We start from the raw sequence: 27,475 nt of genomic DNA, 5'->3' as shown, positions 1-27,475 counted from the left end.
GTCACAACAGGGCCTTACAGAGAACATTACAATGGTGTAGCCTAGATGGTTCCGCTGACTTCCACTGGTCTCTCCATCTCGTCTTGACCCCGGGCGGCCTTGGAAGCGTCAGCCAGTGTTGTGCAGAGCAGCTCTTGGGCTTGCATGGCAAAGGGGCGCTTATGCCGTCATGTGCGACATCGCGCACAAATCACGCGTCATCGTGCCATCTGGTGCGCGTGACGTCATAAAATACCCTGCGGCGCGTGGGGACGCATCGTTACACAGTGACGTAACCATGCGTCATCACGCGATACACGTGAGACGTCGGGACGCAGCGTGCTACGCCAATGCATCAGCGTGCGTACCTAATGCATCAGGGTGCGTACACGCTACGTCACGCAGGTGGTGCGCGAGGATTTCATACAGGACAAAATCCTAGAGCGCCACGCGATACCACGCGCAACTCGTCCTCCACGGCTCTCCATGTGCCCGTCCCGCGTTACCCACATGCTACCTGTGCGTCACAACGTGTCAACCTATTTTACATATGACACGTAAATGAGGCGCAAATGACGGCCAAGTGGGACAGGCCCTTAACTTAGTGAGAGCTTGGAACAGGTACTGCATGGTTGACTGTGTTTGCGTGTGTCAGTATAAAGCTGAATTTGCATTGAGATACGACTTGTGTCCCTTTGATTGTCTGATAGCACCAGGGAGTGGTGACATTTGACGTGAAGCTCCACTTGAAACATGTAAAAATCTTTCATTTCTTCTTATTACCTCCGTTCCAGTGCTGAGATAGTAACTAGATTCAGTGCTTAAAGTCTCCTGTCAATCATCACGATTTTAAAGGAACTCTCAGAAGTACCGATCTTTGACACCACACTGTTGGCACAACTGTTAATTCAAATAAATCAAGCAACCTGGGCAGAGGGGGTAAGGGTGGCTCCAGAAGCGCTGAAACAACGGGGGTATCCACCCTCTCCCCTTCCCCAGCGTACTTCTAGCTACCGTTTAATCACTCCAGAACAAGTTTAAAGAGCTTAGTTGTTCTGTCAAAGATCACGGACTGCTGTATTCTTTGTTTCACTAAAAGCCTCTGCCCTGCTATACAGCCTGCGAGTTTCTCCGTTTATTTCATGGACCATACAGAATCCGCAGGCAAGGGCAAAGGTGGTAGCGTCTGGTTTTTTGTTCCTAGCTGACGTGCTAGGAATTTATTACATCTATAGAAGTATTTTACTTAGGCTTACCTATGATTAAGTACATTTTTTGACCCAAAAGTAAAAATGGTTTCCATTTATCTTGGCTTTAAATGTTTGTGGATATTACTAATTATTCTATTCTATCATGTAGAGATTCCAGCATCTGCAACTCCTTGTCTTCAGAGATATCAATATATTTATTTCAACATTTTTCTGAATTCTGCTCACTTGATATACAAAACAAGCATTACTCTGTCAAAAGCTTTCAAATGGGTGACGACATTGAATTAAAATGCCATGATCATTTGTACAATTGCAATGGAACGTTTGATCAAAATGACAAACTACTTGTAGTAGAAATGGGTCTGCAGTTGAAATGTTTAATCTATGCCAACACCTCAGTACTTTCACTGCGGAATGAAGGACACAAGTATCCTTTGTCTGTGGATAATAAAATATTCTAGTCTGAATTACAGTACAACATTCCTTTGGAACATAACCAGTTTAAGCTGATTTGAATATAATTTGTACCTTACGCAAAGTGTTTAAATTGTAAAAGTCAATTTTAATGGATATGCAAAGGAAAACAAATATCAATATAAGCATTTCTCGAAAATGAACTTTGAAGTGCTCCTACAATCTAAAACGGTTTTGCCATGGTCATCGTCCACAACCAAACGTTTTGTTCCATTCTTCATACAGTTCCAGATCTTTTGGAGAGACACTTGGCCTAACATTTGCAAAAGCATTTTTAAAGTCTATGAAGGCAATAGGCCGAACTTGATCTGGTGTGATGGTGGAGATGTCTGCTATCTGAATGCTGCGAATTGGCCCCAAGGCTGCCTCCCGACACAGCTGAGTCATGTCAGCCCCCGAAAATCCCTCCGACTGTTCAATGATTACCTCTAATTCCTCCTGACTCAGAGAACAGTTTTCACAGGACATCAGGTTCACTACTATATGCTTCCTTGCTGATCCTTCAGGCAAAGGTATGTACAGTCTTTTGACCAGACGCCTACGAGCTGCTTCATCTATTTCCTGGGGGCGGTTTGTGGCTCCTACTACTAAAATTCGATCTTCTGCAGACGTAGCAGCGCCGTCCAACTGTACCAAAAACTCAGTTTTTATTCTACGAGAAGAATCGTGCTCTCCATCGACTCGTTGAGATAAGAGAGAGTCAATCTCGTCAATGAAGATGACTGCAGGTTGGTGGCAGTGTGCTACAGCAAACATTGCACGTACCATTTTTTCACCCTCACCAACCCACTTAGACGTCAGTGAGGAAGCACTGATGCTGAAGAAAGTAGCTCCGGATTGACATGCAATGCATTTACCAATTAGAGTTTTACCTGTTCCAGGGGGACCAAATAAAAGGATTCCCTTGGGTGGTCCACGGAGCCCTGTAAAGATATCTGGTCTAAGCATTGGCCAAACAACTATTTCCTTAATGGTTGCTTTAGCAAATTCCAGTCCAGCTATATCATCCCAGTTCACTGGGGGACCATGGTCCATGATCTCACTCATAATTAACTGAATCATCTTTGGATCAAGATTCTTCAACCTGTCATCCACAGGTTGGGACGGATCAAAAGAACTGTTTCCATGAGGCAAAGACATCCCACCATTTTCATCGCCATTATCCTGTTTTGAGACTGGAGAAACAAATTTTCCAAATAAACCTCGAGACCTGGCCGTCCCTAGTGATTTCTTTGAAGTGTTGTATGCTGTTGCTGTTGACACGGGTGGTCGCTGCGGTAGCTGACCACATTTTTTCAGTTGTTCCATTTGCAATTGGTCCTTAGCAGTTTTAAAACTAACCATACAACTGTCATCAATGGCACATCCATCACTTTTCATACTTTTTGTCATGCTGTCAAAACCTTTTTGATTGGTATTAGTCCAACTTTGGTTTTGAAAGTGTCCATAAGACATGTAATTACATGAATCACTGCGTCCATCTTCGGATAAGGAGGAAGATTTCCTTTTTGATGTACTACTCGAGGCAACAAGGAGTGATTTGCTATCAAGAGCCAAGCACTGTCCAGAAACAGTGCCTCTCTGACTTGCCTGAGGTCCAGAATAACTTGCCGCTTTGTTTAATTTCAGCAGGGGACCATCATGAATATTTTTATAAGGTCCCAATGCGGATGAATTTGAAGAACCCAGACCATGCATCTCATCATTCTCTGGATTAGCAATCAATGGATTTTGCACCATTTTCACACCTGTAACGGCTGTAACTGTGGATGAAATGTTTGAAAAATTGTTTCCGACAATATTTTGGGGAGGAATTTCAAAGGACGGAATAAAATGTTGAGATGCTGAACATTCTGCATCACTGGAAGATCTAGTTCCCATTTTCATATGGTCCGAATTTGCCTTGTGATTGGGTTTCCCGACCACTGTTGCAACGTCAGCTGCTGAAACGAGCAGGTCTCTTGTTTTTTTGCTAGACTTAAACATCTCCTGCACACATTTTAATTTGCAAACATTGTCTATCGTCAAAGACGACTGCCACCGACAGCTGTCATTTTTCTGACATCTTGATAAACTCAGTGCACTGTCAGCATAATTATTCAACCCAATTTCTGCATTGTCTGAGTCAATAACAGCTGCATATTTTTCAGTACATCTTCTAAATAAGCTGGCAGCACATTGCTCCGAGATGTCGTCATTTGCCCATGCACACTGTAACTGCAACAGATGCCCGCGATAAGCATCTGCTTTCACTCCAGGGGTGCAGTGACTGGATATTATATTGAAATAATGCTTCTGCCATTCACTGAGGTGCAGCGCATCATGAGGTTGCATGTTGCTAAACCTATGCAGAAGAAAGCAGAGATTAACATTTCCATAATTACAAGAATCTTAACTTTGGTTGGCACAGGATTTTTACCCCGCATAAAACCAGGCTAGTCTAAATCAACAGAAGGCTGCATTTCACATTTGTTCTGAGGATCACTTTGTTTGACCCAGCTGACACATTTAAATCATAAGCAGTGCATTGGTGCCCTGAGTTCTTAATGTTTGAGTGTCTGAAGGGTCTCGACCTGAAACGTCACCCATTCCTTCTCTCCAGCGATGCTATCTGTCCCGCTGAGTTACTCCAGCATTTTGTGATTACCCTTAGTTCAAGGTTGGGTACTGAGATGGCATTGCTATTAAAAACAGACCCTGTCATTTTTAGCAACGAGTAGGCAGCGATGCAAATGCTAACTCTCTACATACTCGCTGCCCTGCAGCTCCATTCCCCATCAAGAGCCAGCAACACATTATTTTCCTCCTTTTTTTCCAACTCCATCCACTCCCCCAAACTGTCCCCCCCCCCCCCCCCCTTCCCCTCCCTCCCAGGCCCTTCTCTTGCTCCATTCCTAATCACTTAGACTTAAGCTCCTCTCTCTGCTCCCATTCATTCCCCCTCACTCCCTCCAACCATCTACATCGCCTCCATTACCGCTCTCACCAACTCCTCCCTCGTCTCCCCATCCCCCACCTGGGGCTCGCGCAGGCGCCGCCAACTCGCGCTCTCCGGTGTAAACATCCTGCAGCTTCGCTCCGGCCTGCGCTCGGGTGCGCCAGCGATTACTGACCGAGCGGCAAGATGGTTGTTGGAGGCGCGGCCTCACACACCGGCAGCGACGCCTCTAGCGGCCGGACACAGCAGCGACGCCTCTAGCGGCCGGACACAGCAGCGACGCCTCTAGCGGCCGGACACAGCAGCGACGCCTCTAGCGGCCGGACACACACCAGCAGCGGCGCTCCTTGGCAGCAGAGGACACAGCGGCGGCGGCGCTCCCTCTAGCGGCCGGACACACACAGCGGCAGCGGCGCCTCTAGCGGCCGGACACACACAGCGGCAGCGGCGCCTCTAGCGGCCGGACTCACAGCGCAGCGGCGCTCCCTCTAGCGGCCGGACTCACACCGGCAGCGACGCTTCTTGGCAGCAGAGGACACAGCAGAGCCCGCCCTCTGGCGGCCGGGAGGAGAGGTAGCGCACGCTGGCGGCCTGGCTCAGCGGCGCTCCCTGGCGGCAGGGAGGAGAGGCGACCCCAGGCGGTTGCTGCATGGAGTTAAATGGCCTGTCCCACTTTCCCGAGTTATTCACGAATTCTCCTGAGTTATCCACGAATTCTCCAGAGTTTTCAAACTCGCAGAATGTTCGTAACGAGTCCGTACTCGGGGCATCAGGTTAGTCGGGACGTTTTTTCCAGCCTGTTGGAAAATGTCCACGAGTAATAAAATAGCCCCGAGTACCTACGGTGGCATAACGAGCCGCTACGATATATCCAGGGACTCCTACGGACTCATTACGAACATTCTGCGAGTTTGAAAACTCAGGAGAATTCGTGAATAACTCAGGAGAATTTGTGAATAACTCGGGAAAGTGGGACAGGCCCTTTAACAGGCGACCTTTTTCCAGCCTCGAAGCTTCCCATGAGGAGGAGATGTACAGGCGACATCACAGCATGTCAGAGAGAACATTAAAATTAAAATAAAACATACGATAAATGGTGATTTTGATGAGATGTTAAAAGGCAGGTATAATGATAATACATTGGTGGTTGTAATATTTACACTAATGTCTCATTGAACTGCAGGTACAGTAGATAATGCCCAGTACCTGCATTCCAATTCAGGATTTATTCACCAATATGGCAAAAGTATTATGAAAAACCTTCTGGCTATTAGATGTTCAAATGATGAACAATGGTGAACTGAAGGGGCCTGAATGTAAATGTGGTGCACATAACTTGTACACAAGGGGATAGTTTGTTCTTTTAATGCAGTGAGTCCAGCACCGATCCCTGAAGCACTAATTTCTAGAATTACGATACAAAGAAAGCTGACTAGGTCCATTTTCCAAAACAAACACACCCACCAAATATTTAGATTGAACGCATCCAGGGAGAGCTAGTGAACTGGATACATGATAAGAAATGGGCTGGTGGTGCTAGGTTGCTTTTCTGATTGGAGACCTGTGATGAGTGGTGTGCATCTCAAGGGGCTGTCCCACTGCGGCGACCTAATTGGCACGTTTAGAAGAGTTTAGGAGAGTTTGAAAAAGTGACATGTTGAAGACCTCCTTCGACTATGTAGAAGACCTCCTTCGACCTCCTTCAACTATGTTGAAGACTAGCTTTGACTAGCTTTGGGAAAATTGGACACTGCAGTGGGACAGCCCCTTCAGGGATCGGTGCTGGGGTCATTGGAGTTTGTCATCTATATCAATGATTTACATGAGAATATACAAGGCATGATCAGTATTTTTAATATGACACAAAAATACGTGGTATCATAGACAGTGAAGATTGTTATCAAGAATTACAGCTGGCAAGTGAGTCAAGGAATGACATGGAGTTTAATTGAGGTTTTAGTTTAGTGTAGTTTATTGTCACATATACTGAAATACAGTGATACAGTTGTCTTTCAGCTAATCAGTTTCACCCACCTTTTGCACATCCCCAATCCGTTTCACTCTTCACTTTAATTTCATGTGTCTTGTGTTTTATGACCTGTTGACAGACCAATTTCTCTCCTGGGATAATTAAAGTTCTATCATATCGTACTGTTACATGTACCGAAGTACGGTGAAATTCTTTTTTTTTTCTATATGGTTCAGTAATGTATTACTATTCATAAACACAATCTTAGATTAAGCACAACGTGTATAGAAATATTCCCAGAGTCATCAGGTTTTGGCAACATTTCGAAGTCCAAGTTCATTTAAGTGCAGCTGAACAGGAAAGCTGGAAAGAGTGCAGAGAAGATTTACATGGCAGTTTACCTATTAGTTGTCTGGTGGCACTGCCAAAGCTAACAATAACACATATGTTTGAATTTCTCCTGAATAAGTGGATTAATAAAGTAATAATCTAATCTAATCTAATCTAATCTAATCTAATCTAATCTAATCTATAGCCAAAGGGCATTTAAAAATATTGCAAATGCTTCCCAATAACAGAGGGAAAAAGCAAAGTGAAAAAAAGTGCATGATTTTTTAAAAGTACAATATTAATCATATTAATTTGCTAAATTCACATTATTCTTGTAATGAGGGCATGAGCCCACTGGGCTACTTATATTGCAAGTCATTGCTGGCTTGATAGTATAAAGGCCACTCAAGTGTTTAATGTTGAGAGAAACTGTATTTGTGTCGAGGCAATCAATGATCTAACGTGACTGATTATCCCTCCACAAGGTGGCATCTTCTGAACATAGAGTAATGGAACAATAGGGTCATACAGCACAAAAGCAGGCACTCTGGCCTGACTTGTTCATGCTGACCAAGACGTCTATCTAAGCTAATCGCATTTTCATGCAATTGACCCAAATCATTCTATCCTTTGCTATCCACGTACCTGCCTCAAATTTATCGTCCACATGTGGAGCCATGAGAGATGAGCGGGGTCTTAAATGAATATTTATTGGATGCTTTTAAAAGTGTGCTGACAAAAACTCAGGATATGTACATCCCTGTTAGAGTGAAGGGCAAAGCAAGCAAACGTAAGGAAGCGTGGCTGACAAGGGAAATTGAGGCATTGGTCAAAAACAAGAAGGATGCATGGAACAGGTACAGGCAGCTGGAATCAAGTGCATCCCTGGAGGAGTTTCTGGAACTAAGGAGTAAACTGAAAAAGGAAATCAAAAGGGCAAAAAGGGGCCAGGAGATAGCTCGAGCAGGTAGCAAGCATAAGGACAATCCCAAAAGATTTTATTAATACACTAGACTAAGTGGGACCTTTTGGGAGAGCTGGTCCCCCAACACAATATTCCACCTCTCCACCAATTCCAATATCGGTGGCCAGTGGTGGAGGGGGGGGGGGGGGGGGGGGGGGGGGGGGGGGGGGGGGGTGGGGGGGGGGTTGTGGACCAAAGGGACTGGTTTCCTGAGGGCTAGTATGGACATTGTGGGCCAAATGGATTATTGGGTTGGCAAAGTCAATCAGGCCTGGTGGGCTGGCAGCTGAGTCACTCAGGCCTGGCGGGCTGGAAGCTCAGTTACTCAGGCCTGGTGGGCTGGCAGCTCTGGGCTAGCTCTGGGAAGCTGAACACAATTGGACTGTTTTCTCTGGAATGACGGAGGTTGCTCGGAGACCTGAAATTATGGAAGGCATAGATAGGGTGGGCAGAATCCCAGGATGGAAAAATCAAATACTAGATGGCATAGCTTTTAGGTGGGAGGGGCAAAGTTTACAGGGAGATGTGCGGGGCAGGTTTTTTACATAGAGGGTGGCGAGCTATTGTATTCCGGTGATTATTGAATTGTTGAGAAGATGGCGCGTTTTGATGGGGGCAATCAATGATCTGGCACGATGGGTGACTAAATGTCCGCTCACAAAATCCCCATATCTCATCCTTATCCACCACCAGAATGCAGCAATATATCTGCATGACACCATCTTATATTAAATGAGCAGCAGGAAGATCTGCACCGCTCTCCCACGCTCTTTTGTTAGGGTTCATTTGCCTATGTTCTCTTTCTCCGAGTTCATCGCGTGATCATGCAGGATTTCCCTAACAGGAACAATCTCCTCCCATGCACTCTCTGCTGTTGAGCACGCCCCCCCCCCCCCCCCCCCACCCCCCCACTCCTTAACAGTTCTGACAGATGGTCTTGGAGCTAAAACGTGACACTGTTTCTCATCCCATGGATGTGATCTGACCTGCTAAGGAGTATTTCCAGCATTTTCTCTTGTTACACGGAACGGTGTTGCAGTCAAATGTACGTAAGTACAGTATATTCTATGCTATTTCGACAGCAGAATGACCAACGTTTGATAACCACACAGTTTGCACCCAGCAAGATCACGATCCGCAACTCTGCTTAAAGTGGTGGAAAGTGTTTGGTGAAAAGTTCACATGTAAGGGCAAGGAAAATACTGTCAATTACAGAGATTTTTTTTTTAAGTAAATGTATATAGTTACCATCATTAGTTTACTTTAAATCTCACCATAGTTCCTTGGCCCGAAACTCTAATTTTATTTCTCTACACGTATGCTTCTTGTCTTACTGACCATTTCCTATGTTTGTATTTTCGTTTGATGCTGGTTGGTTAATACTAGTAATATGAAATATACTTAACCTGCATTATAATTGGGCCGATGAACGATATCAATGTGAATCGATTTATATATACAACTGTTCTAAGCAGCCGACTTGGACTGGAGACAGAAACAGTTCCCCACGAACGAGATGAGATGTAGTTGTGATTAGTTTAACTTGGCATCATATTCACATAGGCATTGTGGGCCGAAGAGCCTGTTCTTGTGCTTGTAAATTTCTGTTCTATGTTTGGAGAGATAAAAACAGAAAACGGGAACACACTCAGCAGGCCAGGTAGCTTCTGTCCAAAGTGAAGCAGTTAACGTTTAAGGTCAAAGCCCTTTCTCTCCAGGATCTCTCTACCATTGCTGCTTGACCTGCTCAGCACTCTCAATAATTTCTTTTTCTTTAATTCGTAATTACATTATCAACTATTTCTTCACCCGAAAGGTTGCCTATTTCCTTCGAGTCTGAAGAAGGGTTTCGGCACGAAACGTTGCCTATTTCCTTTCAGTCTGAAAAGGGGTTTTGGCCCGAAACGTTGCCTATTTCCTTCGCTCCATAGATGCTGCTGCACCCGCTGAGTTTCTCCAGCATTTTTGTGTACCTACTATGTTTTCATATTCTGTTTTGCTGCTGCAAGTAAGAATGTCATTGTTCTATCTGGGACATTTGACAGTAAAACACTCTTAGATTTCCCATTAGCTTCAGAGGCGGAGGCTTTGTTCTATGTTTTGGACATTGCCACATTTTCCTACCGTTTACTAGTATGTTGAAACTTCTGATGTTTCTTTCAGTCGGAATTTGAACTAAAGTGCAATGGACAGCGAGGAGATCCGTGTAAGGGGTAAAGAGATGGTGGACTTCATCGCAGATTACCTGCAATCTATTGATCAACGTCCAGTCTACCCGGCGGTGCAGCCCGGGTACTTGCAGCCTCTCATTCCGGAGAGCGCGCCCCAGGACCCTGACAGTTATGAGGAGCTGATGAAGGATATTGAGAGAGTCATCATGCCGGGGGTAAGCAAATGCAACAACCAATTCATTCCCTGGCTTTAGAGAGCGCCCAGGCTCTCCCCCATAAGAAATACTGCTATTGCTATTTTAACACAACTCCTTGCCATGGATGTGAGAATTGACTGCATGAGGACGAAAGCTCTTGGCCACAGGTTTATATAAAAAAAATAGAAAAACGATCTGTGAATTGATTTGCAACAATAACATTGGCAAAATTATATGTTGTTCGCAAAAAAAAACTGCTAGAGGATATCAGCGAGTCAAATGGCATCTGTGGAGCAAAGTGGTCGATATTTTGTATCAAGACTTTCCTCAGATAAAGCATCTATTTGGTTCATTAAATTAAATGAGAGCTATAATTTGTTCCTCCAGCAGATTATTTGTTTTTGCTCCAGATTACAGAAACTGCAGTATCGTATATCTCCGTTTTCTATCGTTTGTTCGGGTTTTATTCATGTTTTTCATTGTTTATTTATTTTTTCTCCCAGATCACCCACTGGCAAAGTCCTCATTTCCACGCTTATTTTCCCAGTGCTCAGTCCTTTCCAAGTCTTCTGGGGGATATGCTGTCTGGAGCCATTAGCTGTGTTGGCTTTTCATGGGTATGAACTCTCCCTGTGTTACTTTTGTTTTAACATTTAGGATGGATAGTTTGTTAACTTTATGTAGTGGCAAGCATTTAAACTAATCAAATCATCTCAGCACGGAAATGTATGTAGATAAAGCTCCTTTCCTTAGTTCAGTGAACTACCTGTATACCTCTTCAGTCTTCTTCTTCAGTCTGAAGATGGGTCTCGACCTGAAACGTCACACATTCCTTCTATCCAGGGATGCTGACTGTCCTGCTGTTACTCCAGCATTTTGTGTCTGCCTGCCTATATTTTTCTCCTAATTTATTTTGAATATTCAATGAATCAGAAGTCTACAAGTTATTTTTATTTGGCGGCAAATAAATAGTTTTGATACCTAGTTCTGGGTTAATGTAGCTCCCAGACTCAAGGAAGCAATCAATCTAATTGTCACTCCATATATATTAGGAAAAGACTGAGAATAAACAGATGTCCTTTTATTTGGTTCATTAAATTAAATGAGAGCTATAATTTGCAGATATATCAAAGTTTTGAGCGCTTGATACATTTTAATTGGCTCCGAACTTATTTAATTTTAATTGACAATACATGATTACAAACGATCTATTTACAGTGTACAGATACATGATAAGGGAATAACGTTTAGTGCAAGGTAAAGTCAGCAAAATTCGATCAAGGATAGTCCAAGGACCATCAAAGAAGTAGATAGTAGTTCAGCACTGCTCTCAGGTTGTGGTAGGATGATCCAGTTATCTGATAACAGCTGGAAAGAAACTGACCTTGAATCTGGTGGTGTGTGTTTTCACACTTCTATACCTTATGCCTGTTGGAAGAGGAGAGAAGAGGGAGCGGCTAGGGTGTGACTCGTCCTTGATTCTGCTGCTGGCCTTGCCGAGGCAACGTAAGGTATACCTGGAATCAATAGAAGAGAATTTGCTTTTTGTGATAGTCTAGGCTGCGTCCACAATTTGCTACAATTTCTTGCTGTCTTGGATGGAAATTGGCGGTGCGACTCACCCATTGCAGCGGCCCCTACAGCCTGTCTGCCTTTTTAAAAATTTAGTGTCTAGTTAAATGTAGTGTTGGTGTTTTTTTAATACTGGTTTTAAATGTGTATATGTGGGGAGCGGGGGCGGGGAGGGGGAAACCGTTTAAAATCACTTCCCTGTCCGGGAGACCCGACCTTTTCCCTGTCGGGTCTCCGTTGTCGTTGGGGCCTAGCAACGGGGAGAGGCCTCCAACCTGAACGACCCAGGGGCTCGGGAGACTGCGGAGCTGCGGACTACTCACCATCGTGGGGCTGGCCGGCCTTGGAGCGTGGGGAGCAGTGGTGACTCGCTGCTGCGACTCGACTCCTGGGGCTCGGAGGCTCCAGCAATGCAGCCGCAGGTCCGGTGGACTGGGACATTGGGAGCTCGCGGGTCCGAGGGGAGAGACCGCTTCCCGGAGCTCCCGCAACGCGACTTCTCCAGCCCGTGTCGCGGGGTTGGAATGACCCGGAGCGGGGACGTACATCGACCGGCGCGGCTTCATGGCCGTGGGACATTACAGCGCCCGCCGGGGGCTCCCACATTGTGACTTTTAGACCAGGAGGGGGCCGTACATCGCCCGGCACGGCCTAAAATGGCCGTGGGACTTATCATCGCCCGCCTGGGGCTTGGACATCAGGAGAGACATGGAGAACAGGGGAGAGAAAAGACTTTGCCTTCCATCACAGTGGGTTCACTGTGATGGATGTTTGTGTGAATTAAATTGTGTGTATGTCTGTACGAAATTGTCTTTGTATGGCTGTGGAATGGCTGTGGAAATGGCCAGCTTGTATTGGAGCTGTTTCCAAACCAAGCTATGATGCTTCCTGATTAAATGATTTCTGTGGTGCATCTGTAGAAGTTGGTGAGAGTCGTTGGGGACATGCCAAACTTCCTACGTATTCTAAAGAAGTAGTGTTGGTGTGCTTTCTTGGACATTGCTTCAATATGGGTTGTCCAGGAGTAGTTGTTGGTGATAATGAATCCTAGAAATTTGAAGTTTTCAATCATCTCTACTTCAGCACCGTCAATGCAAACTAGGGTATGTGTACCGCTAGGCTTCCTGAATGTGAAGGGAGTGTGGGAACTGAGACCCCAGTGAATGGAAGAGAGTCTGGGAAACTGACCTCAGAAACTAGATGGGGAAGGAATGTGGTATCCAGAATCTTGGTGAGTGGGAAGGGAACGCAGGAAGCAGGTGGCTATAGAATCTGATGGGAGGGTGAGAAACATCACCTGTTGTGCACAACCACCAGGTGGTCAGATGGTTGATTATCACAGTTTTATTGTATGGTTTCATCTAAGTTGCCTGACATGCAACAAGGCAACATTGTGACTGTAATTTGGGAGGTTTTGTGTTGATTAAAGCACTCTGAGGCAGCCTGAGTCTGTGAAAGGAACAGTATGAAAACCTTCTCACTTTCTGTCCCATTTCCAGTTTCATTGACTCCTGTTCCCCAAATAAGTCACCATCGACACTCACCACACCACTTAATCATCTGTGGTTGAATATTCACCCGACTGTCTAACAAAGCCTGCACCTGACTGACTGTAGAGGAGATTGACATTATATTCTTCTGTTTTTCTTCACTCTCTCAGAGAGGCAATGTGGCACTTGGTGTGATCAATACTGTAGCAGCTCTACAGGCAGCTGCTTTCCTTGATTATTAAAGTGACCTGCTCCTCTAGATCTGAGATGCAGTCGATAATCACAGCCATAGTTGCTGGGCAGCTTGCTCTTTCGTGATACTTTTTTGTGATACTGAAGGTATTCAAATAATTACACGCCTAATTCAGTTATGGATGAATTTCCACGGCACTTGCCCCAAATTGGAATCATGATTACTGTATAAATTCAGCAGAAACCTCAGTTATGTTTTGCAAAGCAGGAGACATCTTTAGGCATTTCATTCCATGTACCAACAGTGGTTTTTTTAATGGACTAACTAGTAATTTATTCAATGATATTTATTTATTTATTTATTTATTTATCTTATTTATTCCGAACAAGTAAAGACATTAAAGACATTAATAGTAACAAAATCGAAATGATCAAACAATTGGACATTACAATCAATATTTACAAGCAATGAAAAGAACAAAAGCAAATTTCCAATGTCCAACTCTGTGTCTGTACAAGCTCGAAAAGGAGTGAGAAGAAGAATAACTTATTAAATCTCACCCCTTTTCCCCAACACTTCTACCATATTTAAAAATCAATTAATTAATAATAAAAATGCATTTCGTTGTCTCTGTACTGTACACTGACAATGACAATTAAAATTGAATCTGAATAATACTACCCCTGGCAATTTCCCATAATACCTACAGACATATATATATACATACAACTATTATACACATACAAACTTCATATATGAAGTAACCAAACATAAGTAAACAATTGTAAAGCAATAGACAAACATTAACCCCCACTTGTCAACCATTCCCTCCACCCCTCGTAAAAATTATTTTTTTATATATCATTTTAAAATGATTCATGTTTGTACATTGCTTTAATTCCTCGTTCAATTTGTTCCACACTCCCACTCCACAAACCGAAATACAAAAGGTTTTTCTAGTCGTACGGACTCTTTGTTTCTTAAAATTAAATATTCCTCTTAAATTGTAACCCCCCACACGCTCGTTAAATAATTTTTGAATGTTTCCAGGTAAATTTTTATTTTTGGCCCTAGACATTATCTGAGCTGTTTTGAATGTAACCAAATCTTCTAATTTTAATAATTTTGACTCTAAAAATAATGGATTCGTATGACCCAGATACTTGGCATTATGTATAATACGAATTGCTCTTTTTTGCATCATGGTTAATGAGTGTATCAAATTTTTATAGTTATTGCCCCAGACTTCTGCACAATAATTTAAGTAGGGTAAGATTAATGAACAATAAAGAATGCGGAGTGATTTATAATCCAGAGCCTGCTTGGCTTTGTATAATACAGAGATACTTTTTGACAATTTTAATTTTACATGTTTAATATGAGATTTCCAGCTTATTTTATCGTCAATTATAACCCCAAGAAATTTATTTTCATGCACTCGTTCAACTTTCACCCCATTTATCTTTATACTTACTAGTTTATTTATTCTGCAATTACCAAATAACATTATTTTAGTTTTACTCAAATTTAATGACATTTTATTCTTATCAAACTCAATGATAATCATTAAACAAAATATTTGACTTTGAATAACATTACATAGTCCATGGTGGTGACTGAGTAAAGGTGAGGTGTAAGTGATTGCTTATTTCATGCTTTAGGCTGCAAGCCCTGCATACACCGAGTTGGAGATGGTGATGCTAGACTGGCTGGGAAAGATGCTAAAACTTCCTGAAGAGTTTATATTTGGGACTGGAGGGACAGGTGGTGGAGTGATACAGGTAAGAACAAACGAGGTTTAAGTTTATTATTGTCACATGTACCAAGGTACAGTGAAAAGCTTTGCTTTGCATGCTATCCAAAGAGATCAGATATACCATACATAAATACAATCAAGTAAACCATGCATAGATACAATCAAGTCAAACACACGTACAATAGATAAAGGGGAAGATACAGAATGCAGAATATAGTTCTCAGCATTGTAGAGTATTGTGGTGCGTCAGTTCCATAGACAAAGTCCAATGTCCTCAATAGGGGAGAGGTGAATCGGATAGTACTCTAGCTTATGGCAGAACCATTCATAAGGCTGATAACAAAGGGGAAGAACCTGTTCCTGAGTCGGGTAATCCGCATTAAATACTTTTAAAAAATTCTGTCATATCTTAGTTTTTCAAAACTGCTTGAAAAATAATGGGGAATTCTAAGTACCAGATATTATGAGTATGCCAAAAACAACAATCTCGATGATAAGTAAAATTTCAAATTACCACCATTTGCACAGCTACATCATCACATTTGCAAAGAAATGCATTTATCAACAACCTTGGTATTTGCTTCAAGAAGTATGAATACATTTCTCTGAATGCTGTTACTCGTGTATTTTAGAATGAAATTGATTGCCAAGATAGTAGTGGAATTGTTGTTAAAGATAGAGGGTCAGCCAAACATTTTCGTTTTCAGGAGTCAGCATGGATCTGAAAATGATAAGATGAACCTAGCATTTTTTAAAAAGAAGAAATTACTAGAATAGTGTAAGGGAATGTTCATCAACATTCATTTCATGCCATCCGGAAACAATTAGATAAGACTCCTCGTAAGAAAATTGGCTAATTTTGTCCTGGCATTTGATTTCATTCTAAAAGCTCAATTAATAAGTTGCTGCTTAATTGTACACAGTAAAGCATTCTTCATGTTTATATAATGTTATTAACCTAAGAATGAAATCTTCTATAATTTTGAAAAATGACAGTTTGGCAAGGAGTGATTTTTACATTTATTTAGGGCTCAGCCAGTGAAAGTACACTGGTGGCACTTCTTTCTGCAAGAAGGAAAATTGTCACACAAATTCAGACAAAAGATCCTGCTGCTGAAGAAAGAATGATCATGTCTAAACTGGTGGCCTACACATCAGATCAGGTGAGCACCACTGTCATCCCTCTGTGACTCTTTGTTGAACTGATCCAATCAAAGATGAAATTATGATATTATCTGTAAATAGCCAAAGTACACAATCTGAAGTTCAAGATCACCTTTAATCAGTATCCATATTATAACGGCACAGCAGGTCGTTAGTTGTTAGTACATCATGACCGCTTCCAAGATTGATTAATGTAGGAAGTGGGTATTAGTATGAATCATACAGTAGGGTGGGGTTAGTGATGCTATTCTACTATGATTGGCTTTCATGCATAAACCAAACTACATTATCTGATAGGTATTTGATATTTCATTAGAAAACCTCTGAACAGTGACATACAGCTAACAGGGTACTCAAATATATACTGTATATATTATAAGAATATATTTTTTTAATATGGTATTCAGTAAAAAGGGACTTCTGAAGAAAGGCAAAGTGGTTTTGTGATTAACTGGATTTGTGATTAGCTGTGATTAACTGGATTTGACTGTTGTAACATGTATAGTTGCAACAAATTAGTAAATTTGCTAGGATTTAAATTATTTTGCACAAAGGTTTTGCCACCAACATGTTAGAATTCTCATGCAAGAATTCATGACAGATTATGGCGGAAACCTAATCAGTTAGGTTTCTGCCCTTGTTATCAACATCTTAAATTATCAACTTGGCGAGGAGGGGCTGGTTGTGGAGGAGATGGGGATGGAGGGAGGGAGGGTGATGAGCTGGCAAAACTTCCTATCCCATGTGGCGGAACAATGCCTAAAATATTCCTGATCCCCAGAGAATTCTTTAGGTTGGGCCTTTTATAGACCATATGCTATATGCACAGAGAAAAGGCATAGCTTTGGTTATACATGCTTTCAGTACTTATATCTCAAAGTTTAAAAAAAATAACCGATAGTTCCAGAGATACTACTGAGAAGGAAGGAACTTTAACACTGAACTTGGAAAAGACGTACCTCTTCAGTGTGATCTGCCTCCAGCTCTCACTCTCGGAGAAACATTGATTAAAGCAGGAAATGTTGGTGTTGCCCAGTAGATGAGGCAACATCTATTGAGAAAAATGGAGAATTAACATTTTAGATAGACGGTCAGCTTTTCAATATCTGGTTTTGCTTTTGAAGTGTTAATATGCATTCTGACTGTAGGGATAGTACTTATTACAGGTGTGGATGTGCAATATTCAATAAGGGTGGTGAATCTTTGGAATTCTTTGTCACAGAAGATTGTGGAGGCCAAGTCAATGGACACTTTTAAGGCAGAGATAGATAGATAGGTTCTTGATTAGTATGGGTATTCAGAGTTTATGGGGAGAGGGCAAGAGAATGGGGTTAGGAAGGAGAGAGAGCAGCCATGATTGCATGGCGTAGACTTGATGGGCCAAGTGGCCCAATTACTTACTTACAATATTGTTACTTACTTAATATTGTTGTTTGAATAATCCTATCCCTATGACTAGAAATGACTCTAAAATATTATTACCACCTTTTCAACTTTATTTCTCCCACTGGAACAAACACATTAATTTCAATTATTTAGGAAAAATTGGAGTTACAGCCACAGAGAAGGAAAAAGTGCAAACTGATTTAAATGGATTTTGAGAGCAATACAATTAGGCTTACGAGCAGGTAATAACCAAACTGGAGAATGACTATTGTATGGTAGCCATCAATATTTTTTTCGACGAGTATTCCAATAAATCACAGAGGCAGTGATCCAGAAGGTAATGTTAAAGTCGGATTTGCTTCAAACAGATAACAACACAAAACTTAATAATACAGTAACATATTTATTTTGCCAGGCAGGTGTGGGAGGACAGGCTCTGAGTATGACAATACAGACTACAAATCTCCTTGTCTTCCACACCGAGATGTAATGTTCAATCACGTACTTAAGATTCAAGAGAGTTTATTGTCATGTGTCCCAAATTCTAAGCAGGTCAGCCGGTTTCTAAGGGAAGACCCTTTGTTCCTTCAACCTGAAACTTTAAAATCTATTTCTCTTGCCAACCTGACCTGTTGAGTATTTTCATTTTAGAATTTTAGCATTTACAGATATTTAGATTTTCTTAAAACGCTCAACAAATCATTATAGAATTAGAAGATCCAAAGAGCACACAGATAAAGCCAGCCGGCAGATTGGACTCAGCTTGTCAGGTTGTGGAGATTACTGTTAACTCATTTATCATTTTCACAGAGCATACCCAAGGAGTACATAGAAACATAGAAACATAGAAAATAGGTGCAGGAGTAGGCCATTCGGCCCTTCAAGCCTGCACCGCCATTCAATATGATCATGGCTGATCATCCAACTCAGTATCCTGTTCCTGCCTTCTCTCCACACCCCCTGAGTACAATAGGCTGCACCAGCTCCTATTTCTCATGTAATACCATTGTAGTGAATACTAGTTTGAATTTCCACTCATGCTGGGCACTGGTTAATCCAAGCTAAGAATTGTGCACGTGATGACATTAGATTAATCTGTAATGTTCTCAAGTAGTCTGCACCCAGCTATTATCTGGGCTCACGGTGGACAATTTAGATGGTAGTTCAGATGGTGATAACCGGTGTAATGGTTCTGTTACAGAGATTCGTCAGTAAGCCATTTTCTCCATGTCCAAAATTTTGTTTTCTATCTTAACCAATATCCTATTGTTCCACTACACTTGCTTTAATCCTTTTATTTCACCTTAATACATTTAACATAATTAACCTAATGGAATATGTACTGTATTCAGACATTGTAGGATACAATTACACATTTAATTATTATTATTATTACTATCAGGGAAATTGTTTTGAAAATGCATGGGAGAATTTGCAAAATAGTTGAATTTCTGTAAATCAAATCATTCATTACCCAGGGAGCAACTGTCCAGGAAGGCTACATGGAACTAAAACATCATTCTGTCAGCAATTCTTGGGGGAAAGTGGGGCAGACTAATTTTTAGTGAGTTTGATTGATTCTTAATCATGGTTTTGTATGGCCATCAGTTTTGGGGAGAGATAATGGAGTTACTAATTATCTTTGTTAATAAGCCAAAATTACTTTTATATCTCCTCCAGTCTCATTATTTTGTTGAACGAGCAGGATTGATTGGTGACATCAAAATGAGAAAATTATCCACTGATAAGAAATTCAATCTTCGTGGGGAGACACTAAAACAAGCCCTGGATGAAGATAAAGCTTTGGGTCTCATCCCTTTCTTTGTAAGTGAATGTCTCCTTTTTTTCTGGTCAGAATTGACTTTTATTAAGCTTCCGAATTTAGTTCTCAACATTTTGTCCCTTCCAAACCAAATTATTGATGGTTTGATAAAAGACAATAGACAATAGACAATAGGTGCAAGAGTAGGCCATTCGGCCCTTCGAGCCAGCACCGCCATTCATTGTGAATATGGCTGATTATCCACAATCAGTACCCCGTTCCTGGCTTCTCCCCATATCCCCTGACTTTGCTATCTTTAAGAGCTCTATCTAACTCTCTCTTGAAAGCATCCAGAGAATTGGCCCCCACTGCCTTCTGAGGCAGAGAATTCCACAGATTCACAATTCTCTGGGTGAAAACGTTTTTCCTCATCTCCATTCTAAATGGCCTACCCCTTATTCTTAAACTGTGACCCCTGGTTCTGGACTCCCCCAACATCGCAAACATGTTTCCTGTCCAGTCCATTTAATATTCTTATATGTTTCAATAAGATATCCTTTCATCCTTCTAAACTCCAGTGTATACAAGCCCAGTCGCTCCATTCTTTCAACATATGACAGTCCTTCCATTCCGGGAATTAACCTCGTGAACCTACGCTGCACTCCCTCAATAGCAAGAATGTCCTTCCTCAGATTTGAAGACCAACACTGCACACAATACTCCAGGTGTGGTCTCACTAGGGCCCTGTACAACTGCAGAAGGACCTCTTTGCTCCTATACTCAACTTTTCTTGTTATGAATGTCAACATTCCGTTAGCTTTCTTTACTTCCTGCTGTACCTGCATGCTTACCTTCAGTGACTGGTGAACTAGGACACCCAGTTCTAGTTGTACTTCCCCTTTTCCTACCATGACACAATTCAGATAATAATCCGCCTTCCTGTTTTTGCCTCCAAAGTGGATAACCTCACATTTATCCACATTAAACTGCATCTGCCATGCATCTACCCACTCACCCAATCTGTCCGTCACCCTGCATCTTCATAGTATCCTCCTCACAGTTCACACTGCCACCCAGCTTTGTGTCATCTGCAAATTTGCTAATGTTACCCCCAATCCCCTCGTTTAAATCATCAATGCATATAGTAAATAGCTGCGGTCCCAGCACAGAGCCTTGCGGTACTCCACTAATCACTGTCTGCCATTCTGAATGGGACCCGTTAATCTCTGCTCTTTGTTTCCTGTCTGCCAACCAATTTTCTAACCATGTCAGTACCCTACCCCCAATACCAAGTGCTCTAATTTTGCCCACTAATCCCCTATGTGGGGCCTTATCAAAGGCTTTCTAAAAGCCCAGGTACACTGCATCCACTGGCTCGTCCTTGTCCATTTTCTTAGTTACATCCTCAAAAAATTCCAGAAGATTAGTCAAGCATGATTTCCCCTTTGTAAATCCATGCTGACTCGGACCGATCCTGTCACTGCTATCCAAATGTGTCGCTATTTCATATTTTATAAAGGACACCAACATCTTCCCCACCACTGATGTCAGGCTAACTGGTCTATAATTCCCTGTTTTCTATCTCCCTCCTTTCTTAAAAAGTGGGATAACATTAGCTACCCTCCAATCCACAAGAACTGATCCTGAACCTATGGAACATTGGAAAATAATCACCAATGCCTCCACGATTTCTAGAGCCACTTCCTTAAGTACCCTAGGATGCAGACCATCAGGCCCTGGGGATTTATCAACCTTCAGTCCCATCAGTCTGTCCAACACCATTTCCTGCCTAATGTGGAATTCCTTCAGTTCGTCCGTCACCATAGGTCCTGTGGCAACTGATACCTGGGAGATTGTTTGTGTCTTCCTTAGTTAAGTTAGATCCAAAGTACGCGTTCAACTCGTCTGCCATTCCCTTGTTCCCACAATAAATTCACCTGTTTCTGTCTTCAAGGGTCCAACTGTGGTCTTAACTAATTTTTCTCAGGGCTATTATCAGGGCTATCGAAAACTGCATCCTTGTATTTTGTGCTGTGGTATTAAGGGATAACTTGTGTTTTAGGTTCATTGCTTGTCAAGCATCATTGAATGGTGCAAAGACTGCAGAATTGGTGAACAGATTTGTTACACTTCTGATTTCTTGGTATGGAGCTCTACCTCTTTAACGTTGGTATTGTCTTATCAAACATGTTTAAATCACTTTATCTAATTGCATTACTGCTTTCTAACCCTCATTACTCACCCTTTCCTCTTCATACAGGCCACCATCACTCTCCACTTGATGCAGGGTTTTGATTAATTGTTTTAGGTTTGTGACAGTGCGATTCACAAATAAACAAACTGCTCTTCTCCAGAGATATTGGCAAAGAGGCAACAATGGCCCATGACAATAAGAATAATACAGACATTTGGTTATCAAAAAGTGCAGCAGATTCTTGATCAGTTGGGCAGGTGGGCTGAGGAATGGTTCATGGAATTTAATACAGAGTAATGTGACGTGTTGCATTTTTGGGAGTCTAACAAGGACAGGACCTGCACATTTGGGGAATGTTTTAGTGCCGAGGGATCTAGGAGTGCAGGTACAAAATTCCTTCAAAGTGGCATCATGGGTAGATAGGGGTTTTGATCAAAATGGTTTTCAGCACATTTACCTTAATCTGTCAGAGTACTGAATATGGAAGTTGGGAGGTTTTGTTGCAGTTATATAAGACATTGGCAAGGCCACAATTAGAGTATTGTGTTCAATTTTGGTCACCATATCATAGGAAAGATGTTGTCAAGCTGGAATGGATGCAGAGAAGAGTTATGAGGATGTTATCAGGACTCGAGGGCCTGAGCGATAGGGAGAGGTTGAGGTTGAGTAGGCTAAGACTCTTCCTTGGAGCGTAGGATAATGAGGGGTGATCTTATAGAGGTGTACAAAACCATGAGAGGAATAGATTGGGTAAATGCACAGTCTTTTGCCCAGATTAGGGGGATCGAGAACCAGAGGACATAGATTTAAGATGAGGGGAGAAAGATTTAATAGGAATCTGAGGAGTAACTTTTTATACAAAGGTTGGTGGACGTATGGAACGAGCTGGTGAGGAGGTAGCTGAGGCAAGTAATGTTACAAAGTTTAAGAAACATTTAGACAGGTACATGGATAGGAGAGGTTTAGAGGGATACGGGCCAAACGCAGGTAGGTGGGACTAGTGTAAATGGGAGATGTTAGTTGGTGTGGACAAGTTGGGCTGAAAGGCCTGCGTCCACGTTGGATGGCTCTATGACTAATTATAATATTCTCACTTTATTGATGTGGAGGATCAGCCATAATCAAATTGAAAGGCAGATCAGGTTTGAATATTTAAATAGTCTAGTCTTGATCCTGCTTTTCTGTTTTTATGATAAACTTGCAATATTTTCAGTCCGGCAGAAGCTTCTGAACAAGGCTGTCTATTTTATTTCAGTTTCACAGCAAAACACTCCAGCATACAGGGTTAATGCCATAAAAAAAGTTACATCATTACATTCTAAAACCACGTGATTTATCTATGTACTATATATATAAATATGTATTTAAGGTGTTTCGGTTTTATTATTCTTGGTATATAAAGGTCCTACAATAAACCCAAATGTTTCAAAATAATCTTTAATTGGGTCATTAATTGGGCAATGATTTTATAATTTAAAAATAAATTGGATAGGTATATGGACAGGAAAGGAATGGAGGGTTATGGTCTGAGTGCAGGTAGATGGGACTAGGGGAGAATAAGTGTTTGGCACGGACTAGAAGGGCCGAGATGCCTGTTTCCGTGCTGTAATTGTTATATGGTTATATGGTTTTATGTGTTGTTCAGATTTCTAGTCTTAACGGCTGTGAACACTTTAGAAACTAACCGCCTCTTATTCCACGAAGCAACCTAATAAAACTACTACACGCTGACCCCAAGACAACAATTTTGTTCTTGAGATGTAAAGGCCAAAACACCTCAAAATACTTATAGCACGATGCCCTCCTCTACTGCGGCAAGATCAAATTGATACCTGGCAACAGGTTTGCAGAGCAACTGAGCTTTGTCGCAATGGCCATTCTGAACCCATGATTGTACGCCATTTCAAATCCCCTTCCATTCCCACACAAATCTGTCCATCGTCAGCCTTCTCTGCTGCAGTGTGAGGCCCAATGCAAACTGGTAGAACAATACCTCATATTCCACCTAGTAATGAGGGTTATGAACACCCAACTTATGGACATCCCATACGTATTCACAAGCTCCCATATATATTATTAAGTTCAAATGCATTATGTTATTTTTCTATGTTTCTATTTCTAAGTTCAAATGCACAGACGTCTGTATCCTAATTATGGGTCACTTTCTCACATAAGCTGTGTGTCATCAGCAATCTTGGATACAGTATAGTCTGAATTTTCATCTAAATTATAGCTAACAATTGTATGTCGGTGGGGAACCAGGACTGATTCCTTTTGGACTCCATGAGTCTGTCAACCTCAAACACTCCATTTTTTCTTGCCTTTATCCCTTTAAGCAATCCTCTAACACTAGTAAATGTTACACTAAACCCACAAGTCCTTATTTTATAGAATATTCTTCTATATGTACCTTCTTAAATCATCTTTCAAAATCCACATACAATGCATTTGTCATATATAATTCAGCCGAGAGGGAAATATTCCTGTTTATTTGACATTGAATAAACAAAAACAAGTGCTTTCTCTGATTGCTAATTTGCTTTCTATTTTTCTTCTTGTTATCTCCAGCTTTGTGCAACACTTGGCACTACTGCCTCCTGTGCATTTGACAACGTAATGGAGCTGGGACCCCTCTGTAAGATATATATATAGATTGAACATTTAAATACCCCATTTAAAGCATTAAAATTCGTATCTGGCCTTAGATTTATTTTAGATTTTCAGACCTGTAGCTATATATTTTTCTGTGCTAAGTATTCAAACATTTTGATGACACTATTTTGGTTGTCGTACAGTTGGTCATCATTGATCTTCACTATGAACCTGGTACACCCTTAAAGAGAGATATATCAATTTATCATGATCATATTATTATTGAAATGAGCATGCCCTTGTATTTACATAACATTGTTAACTGTATTCTTCCTAAAAATGGTTTTGAAAAAGAGATGTATCTTTAAAATTGGAAGAGAAGTTATGTGGCATCTATCTATTCCTCTACCCATCTTATAAAAATATCTACATAGTGATAGATATTCACTGTGGAGTGTCTGCCTCCACATTCCAGGCAGTAGAGTTGCTGCCTCACGGCGCCAGGGATCAATAGTGAGCTCGGATATTGTCTGTGTAGAGTTTATATGTTCTCCCTGTGACTGTGTTGGTATCCTCCAATGTGTAGATTAGTTTAGAGATACAGTACGGAAACAGGCCCTTCGGCGCACCGAGTCTGCGCCAACCAGCGATCCCCACATATTAACACTATCCTACACACAATGGTCCGTCCTCATCCGTTATTCGGCACCCACATCAACTGTCACACCAATCTCTCCACTATAGCCGCCTCCCTGGCCCCAACCCAGGTGCCAGCTGCGGGCTCCATCGACCGAGGCTACATCTGCCGTGGGGTTCTGAGCCCAACCTGTGAGGCTGCAGCCCTGGCTTCTCCGCGGCCTCTTGGAACGCGTCTGCGTCATCTCCACGAGGCTCCACCGCCGCCTAGGTTCCAACGCCGCTGCCGAGGCTCCACCGCTGCTGAGGCTCCACCGCCGCCAAGGCCACCGCTACTGACTAAGGCTCCACAGCCACAAGGATCACCATCGCCGAGGCTCTACCAACCCAGGCAGGCTTCACCGCCCGGTTTCTCCGTAGCCTCCTGGGAGGGGTCTGCTGCTGGCGGCATCCTGGGAGACGTGGACCCTATCAAATGCCATCGTAAAATCCATGTAGACAATATCCACTGTCCTACCATCAGTGAGGTGAGGAGGGAGTTGGGGGGATCAAGGGAGAGGAAGGGGGTAGGGAGGGAGAGGGGCAAAGTGGGAGAGGTGAGCAGAGTAGAGGGATAGGAGGGAAAGGAGTGGGGGAGGTAGGGAGTGGGGAATAGAGGGAGAGGAAGGCAGTGGTGGAGGTCAGGAGGGATAGTGGGGGAGATAGGGGGAGGTGAGGAGTGGGGGATAGAGGGATGGAGAGGGGTAGGGAGGGGAGAGGAGTTATGGATGGAGGGATTGACTGAGGGTAGGAGAAATGAGAGGGAGGTATAGGTGAGGGAGGGACCATTTCCGCACAACTCCATACGACTCCGGCGATCGAAGTGGGACGAGCACCGCCAGGCCGTATGGCTCAAGCGACCACGTTAGGTAGCGCTTGCCGAATGCAGTCGCTTAGGTCGTGCTTGCCGCATGGAGTCGCATGCTCGTGGGACAAGCTCTTTAATCTCCATAAAGAGACTTGAGGACTAAAATTTTGATGTCAAATTATTTTCCCAAGTCTGCAAAAAAATGTATTACAATGAAAAAGGGTTCAGCGGCCTTTAACCATGCCTGTCACACAACATAGCACAAAACAAATCGAGTGTTTACATCATTGGTGCTTGGAAGCTTCACTGGGTTAAAATACCTGTTGTTTTTGCAAGTAATAACACATTACGTTAAGTTGCACAAGCATTTCATTAGCTATGGAATTCTTTGTAATCTTATACTGTATAAGGTTTTCAATAAAGGATTTTCTCTCTAACTTTCATGCTGTTGATGCATGTGACAGATGTAACACCACGTGTTATTAAACATTCCTCTTCCATTCCATGCATTTGTACTTCACTGCATAAAATATAAAAATGCTATTGCGACACTGATTAACTGTATAATATTTCAGGTAATTCTGAAAATATCTGGATGCATGTTGATGCAGCTTACGCAGGAAGTGCTTTCATTTGTCCAGAGTTCAGACCTCTTTTAAATGGAGTGGAGGTAAGGGCTTCAACCTTTGATGCACTATTATGATTTATTTGTTTGAACCGTATCAACCAAAAGAACACTTAACCAATACATATGTTGAGTAATTGAGCTACCATCACACAGCCTACCGAGTGTTGTTGTTACAAAGAAGACATATCACATAAGTCTACTGGTAAACCAAATTATAGTATGCATCCACAGCAAGATACACACACGGGTACTGAACGTGTCGTTTGGCAGAATTCCCGCGGACATTTTGTATTGGAAGAACAATATGTTTGAGACAGATCATTGGTTATCTTTCACTGTGTTGATGATCTTCCTGGCTGGGGGTGAAAGATTCAATTGTCAGCTCCTTATGCCAATATACCCACTAAACAAAAATCAGGTTCATTTCTGGTTTCTGGAGGGAGAGACAGATTGCATTTTGCAATGATCTTTGGCAATGATTCTAGTGCATCATAGTAACTAGTAATATGTGAGCACACTGGAATAAATTTGGAACACTTACATAAACTGATGATTCTGGTAATGATGCTGCATAACTAGGTCTAGTCATTGCATATATGTCTTACCATTTCTATTTGTTGATCAGTTTTCAGATTCTTTCAACGTTGACCCTCATAAATGGCTTTTGATCAACTTTGATTGTTCAGCTATGTGGTAAGTTATCCATATTTTGTTTGTAACACATTTTCATCTTCACAAGATATTTCCACTTCAGATGCTTCTTGCCTAGGAACTCAACCCCCCGCTTATTAAACATACTTTACAGCAGCAGGAGCAAGTTCTACTGTGCCCCCAAAATTCAATCACATTGATTTCAATAATATTGAATTTCAGAAAAAGAATAGACAGTGCTGGCAATATGTACAGTAACATGTCTAGCATTTTCAACTGAATTACAATGTTTAGGCCAATTTAGGGGGTATTTTCATTATTTCTGGTTTTATTTCAGATTTTGGGGATCTTAAGTATTTTCCTTTTCTATT

The 27,475-nt window shown here is 42.0% G+C and overlaps 2 protein-coding genes across 4 annotated transcripts in view; one reads left to right on the top strand and one right to left on the bottom strand.

Moving 5' to 3' along the window:
* Window positions 1-1,731: 1,731 nt before the first annotated feature.
* On the bottom strand, window positions 1,732-4,808 carry fignl1 (fidgetin-like 1). 3 transcript variants are annotated; one of them, XM_055657404.1, is made up of 2 exons: window positions 4,681-4,808; window positions 1,732-4,008 (listed from the first exon to the last, which is right to left on the bottom strand). In XM_055657404.1, exon 2 carries the CDS (start codon window positions 3,996-3,998, stop codon window positions 1,848-1,850), a length of 2,151 nt encoding a protein of 716 aa, XP_055513379.1. In that variant the 5' UTR covers window positions 3,999-4,008; window positions 4,681-4,808; the 3' UTR covers window positions 1,732-1,847. The 3 variants fall into 3 exon arrangements, with proteins under 3 accessions (XP_055513379.1, XP_055513372.1, XP_055513387.1); XM_055657397.1 differs by having other exon boundaries at window positions 4,651-4,767; XM_055657412.1 differs by having other exon boundaries at window positions 4,642-4,746.
* A 4,875-nt stretch (window positions 4,809-9,683) lies between these two features.
* Window positions 9,684-27,475, top strand: part of LOC129710425 (aromatic-L-amino-acid decarboxylase-like) — a 32,477-nt gene continuing 14,685 nt past the window's right edge. The window contains exons 1-8 of the mRNA XM_055657393.1: window positions 9,684-10,251; window positions 10,737-10,850; window positions 15,150-15,269; window positions 16,273-16,407; window positions 19,475-19,618; window positions 24,319-24,385; window positions 26,401-26,495; window positions 27,079-27,146. Coding sequence (XP_055513368.1) covers window positions 10,051-10,251; window positions 10,737-10,850; window positions 15,150-15,269; window positions 16,273-16,407; window positions 19,475-19,618; window positions 24,319-24,385; window positions 26,401-26,495; window positions 27,079-27,146 — 944 coding nt within the window. The 5' untranslated portion in view covers window positions 9,684-10,050. The remainder of the gene's footprint in view (window positions 10,252-10,736; window positions 10,851-15,149; window positions 15,270-16,272; window positions 16,408-19,474; window positions 19,619-24,318; window positions 24,386-26,400; window positions 26,496-27,078; window positions 27,147-27,475) is intronic.

The sequence above is a fragment of the Leucoraja erinacea genome, chromosome 2 (assembly GCF_028641065.1).
Source record: "Leucoraja erinacea ecotype New England chromosome 2, Leri_hhj_1, whole genome shotgun sequence".
NCBI classification, from domain to species: domain Eukaryota; kingdom Metazoa; phylum Chordata; class Chondrichthyes; order Rajiformes; family Rajidae; genus Leucoraja; species Leucoraja erinaceus.
The sequence above is the reverse complement of the archived record's forward strand: the minus strand, read 5'-3'. Positions and strand labels throughout refer to the sequence as shown.

Excerpts from the sequence above, each read along its gene's own strand:
- fignl1 (XM_055657397.1), bottom strand. The coding sequence starts at position 4,673 with ATGGGGAGACGAGGGAGGAGTTG. Across the intron at positions 4,009-4,650 it reads GGGAGACGAGGGAGGAGTTG|GTTTAGCAACATGCAACCTC; the intron begins GTGAGAGCGGTA and ends TCTTCTGCATAG.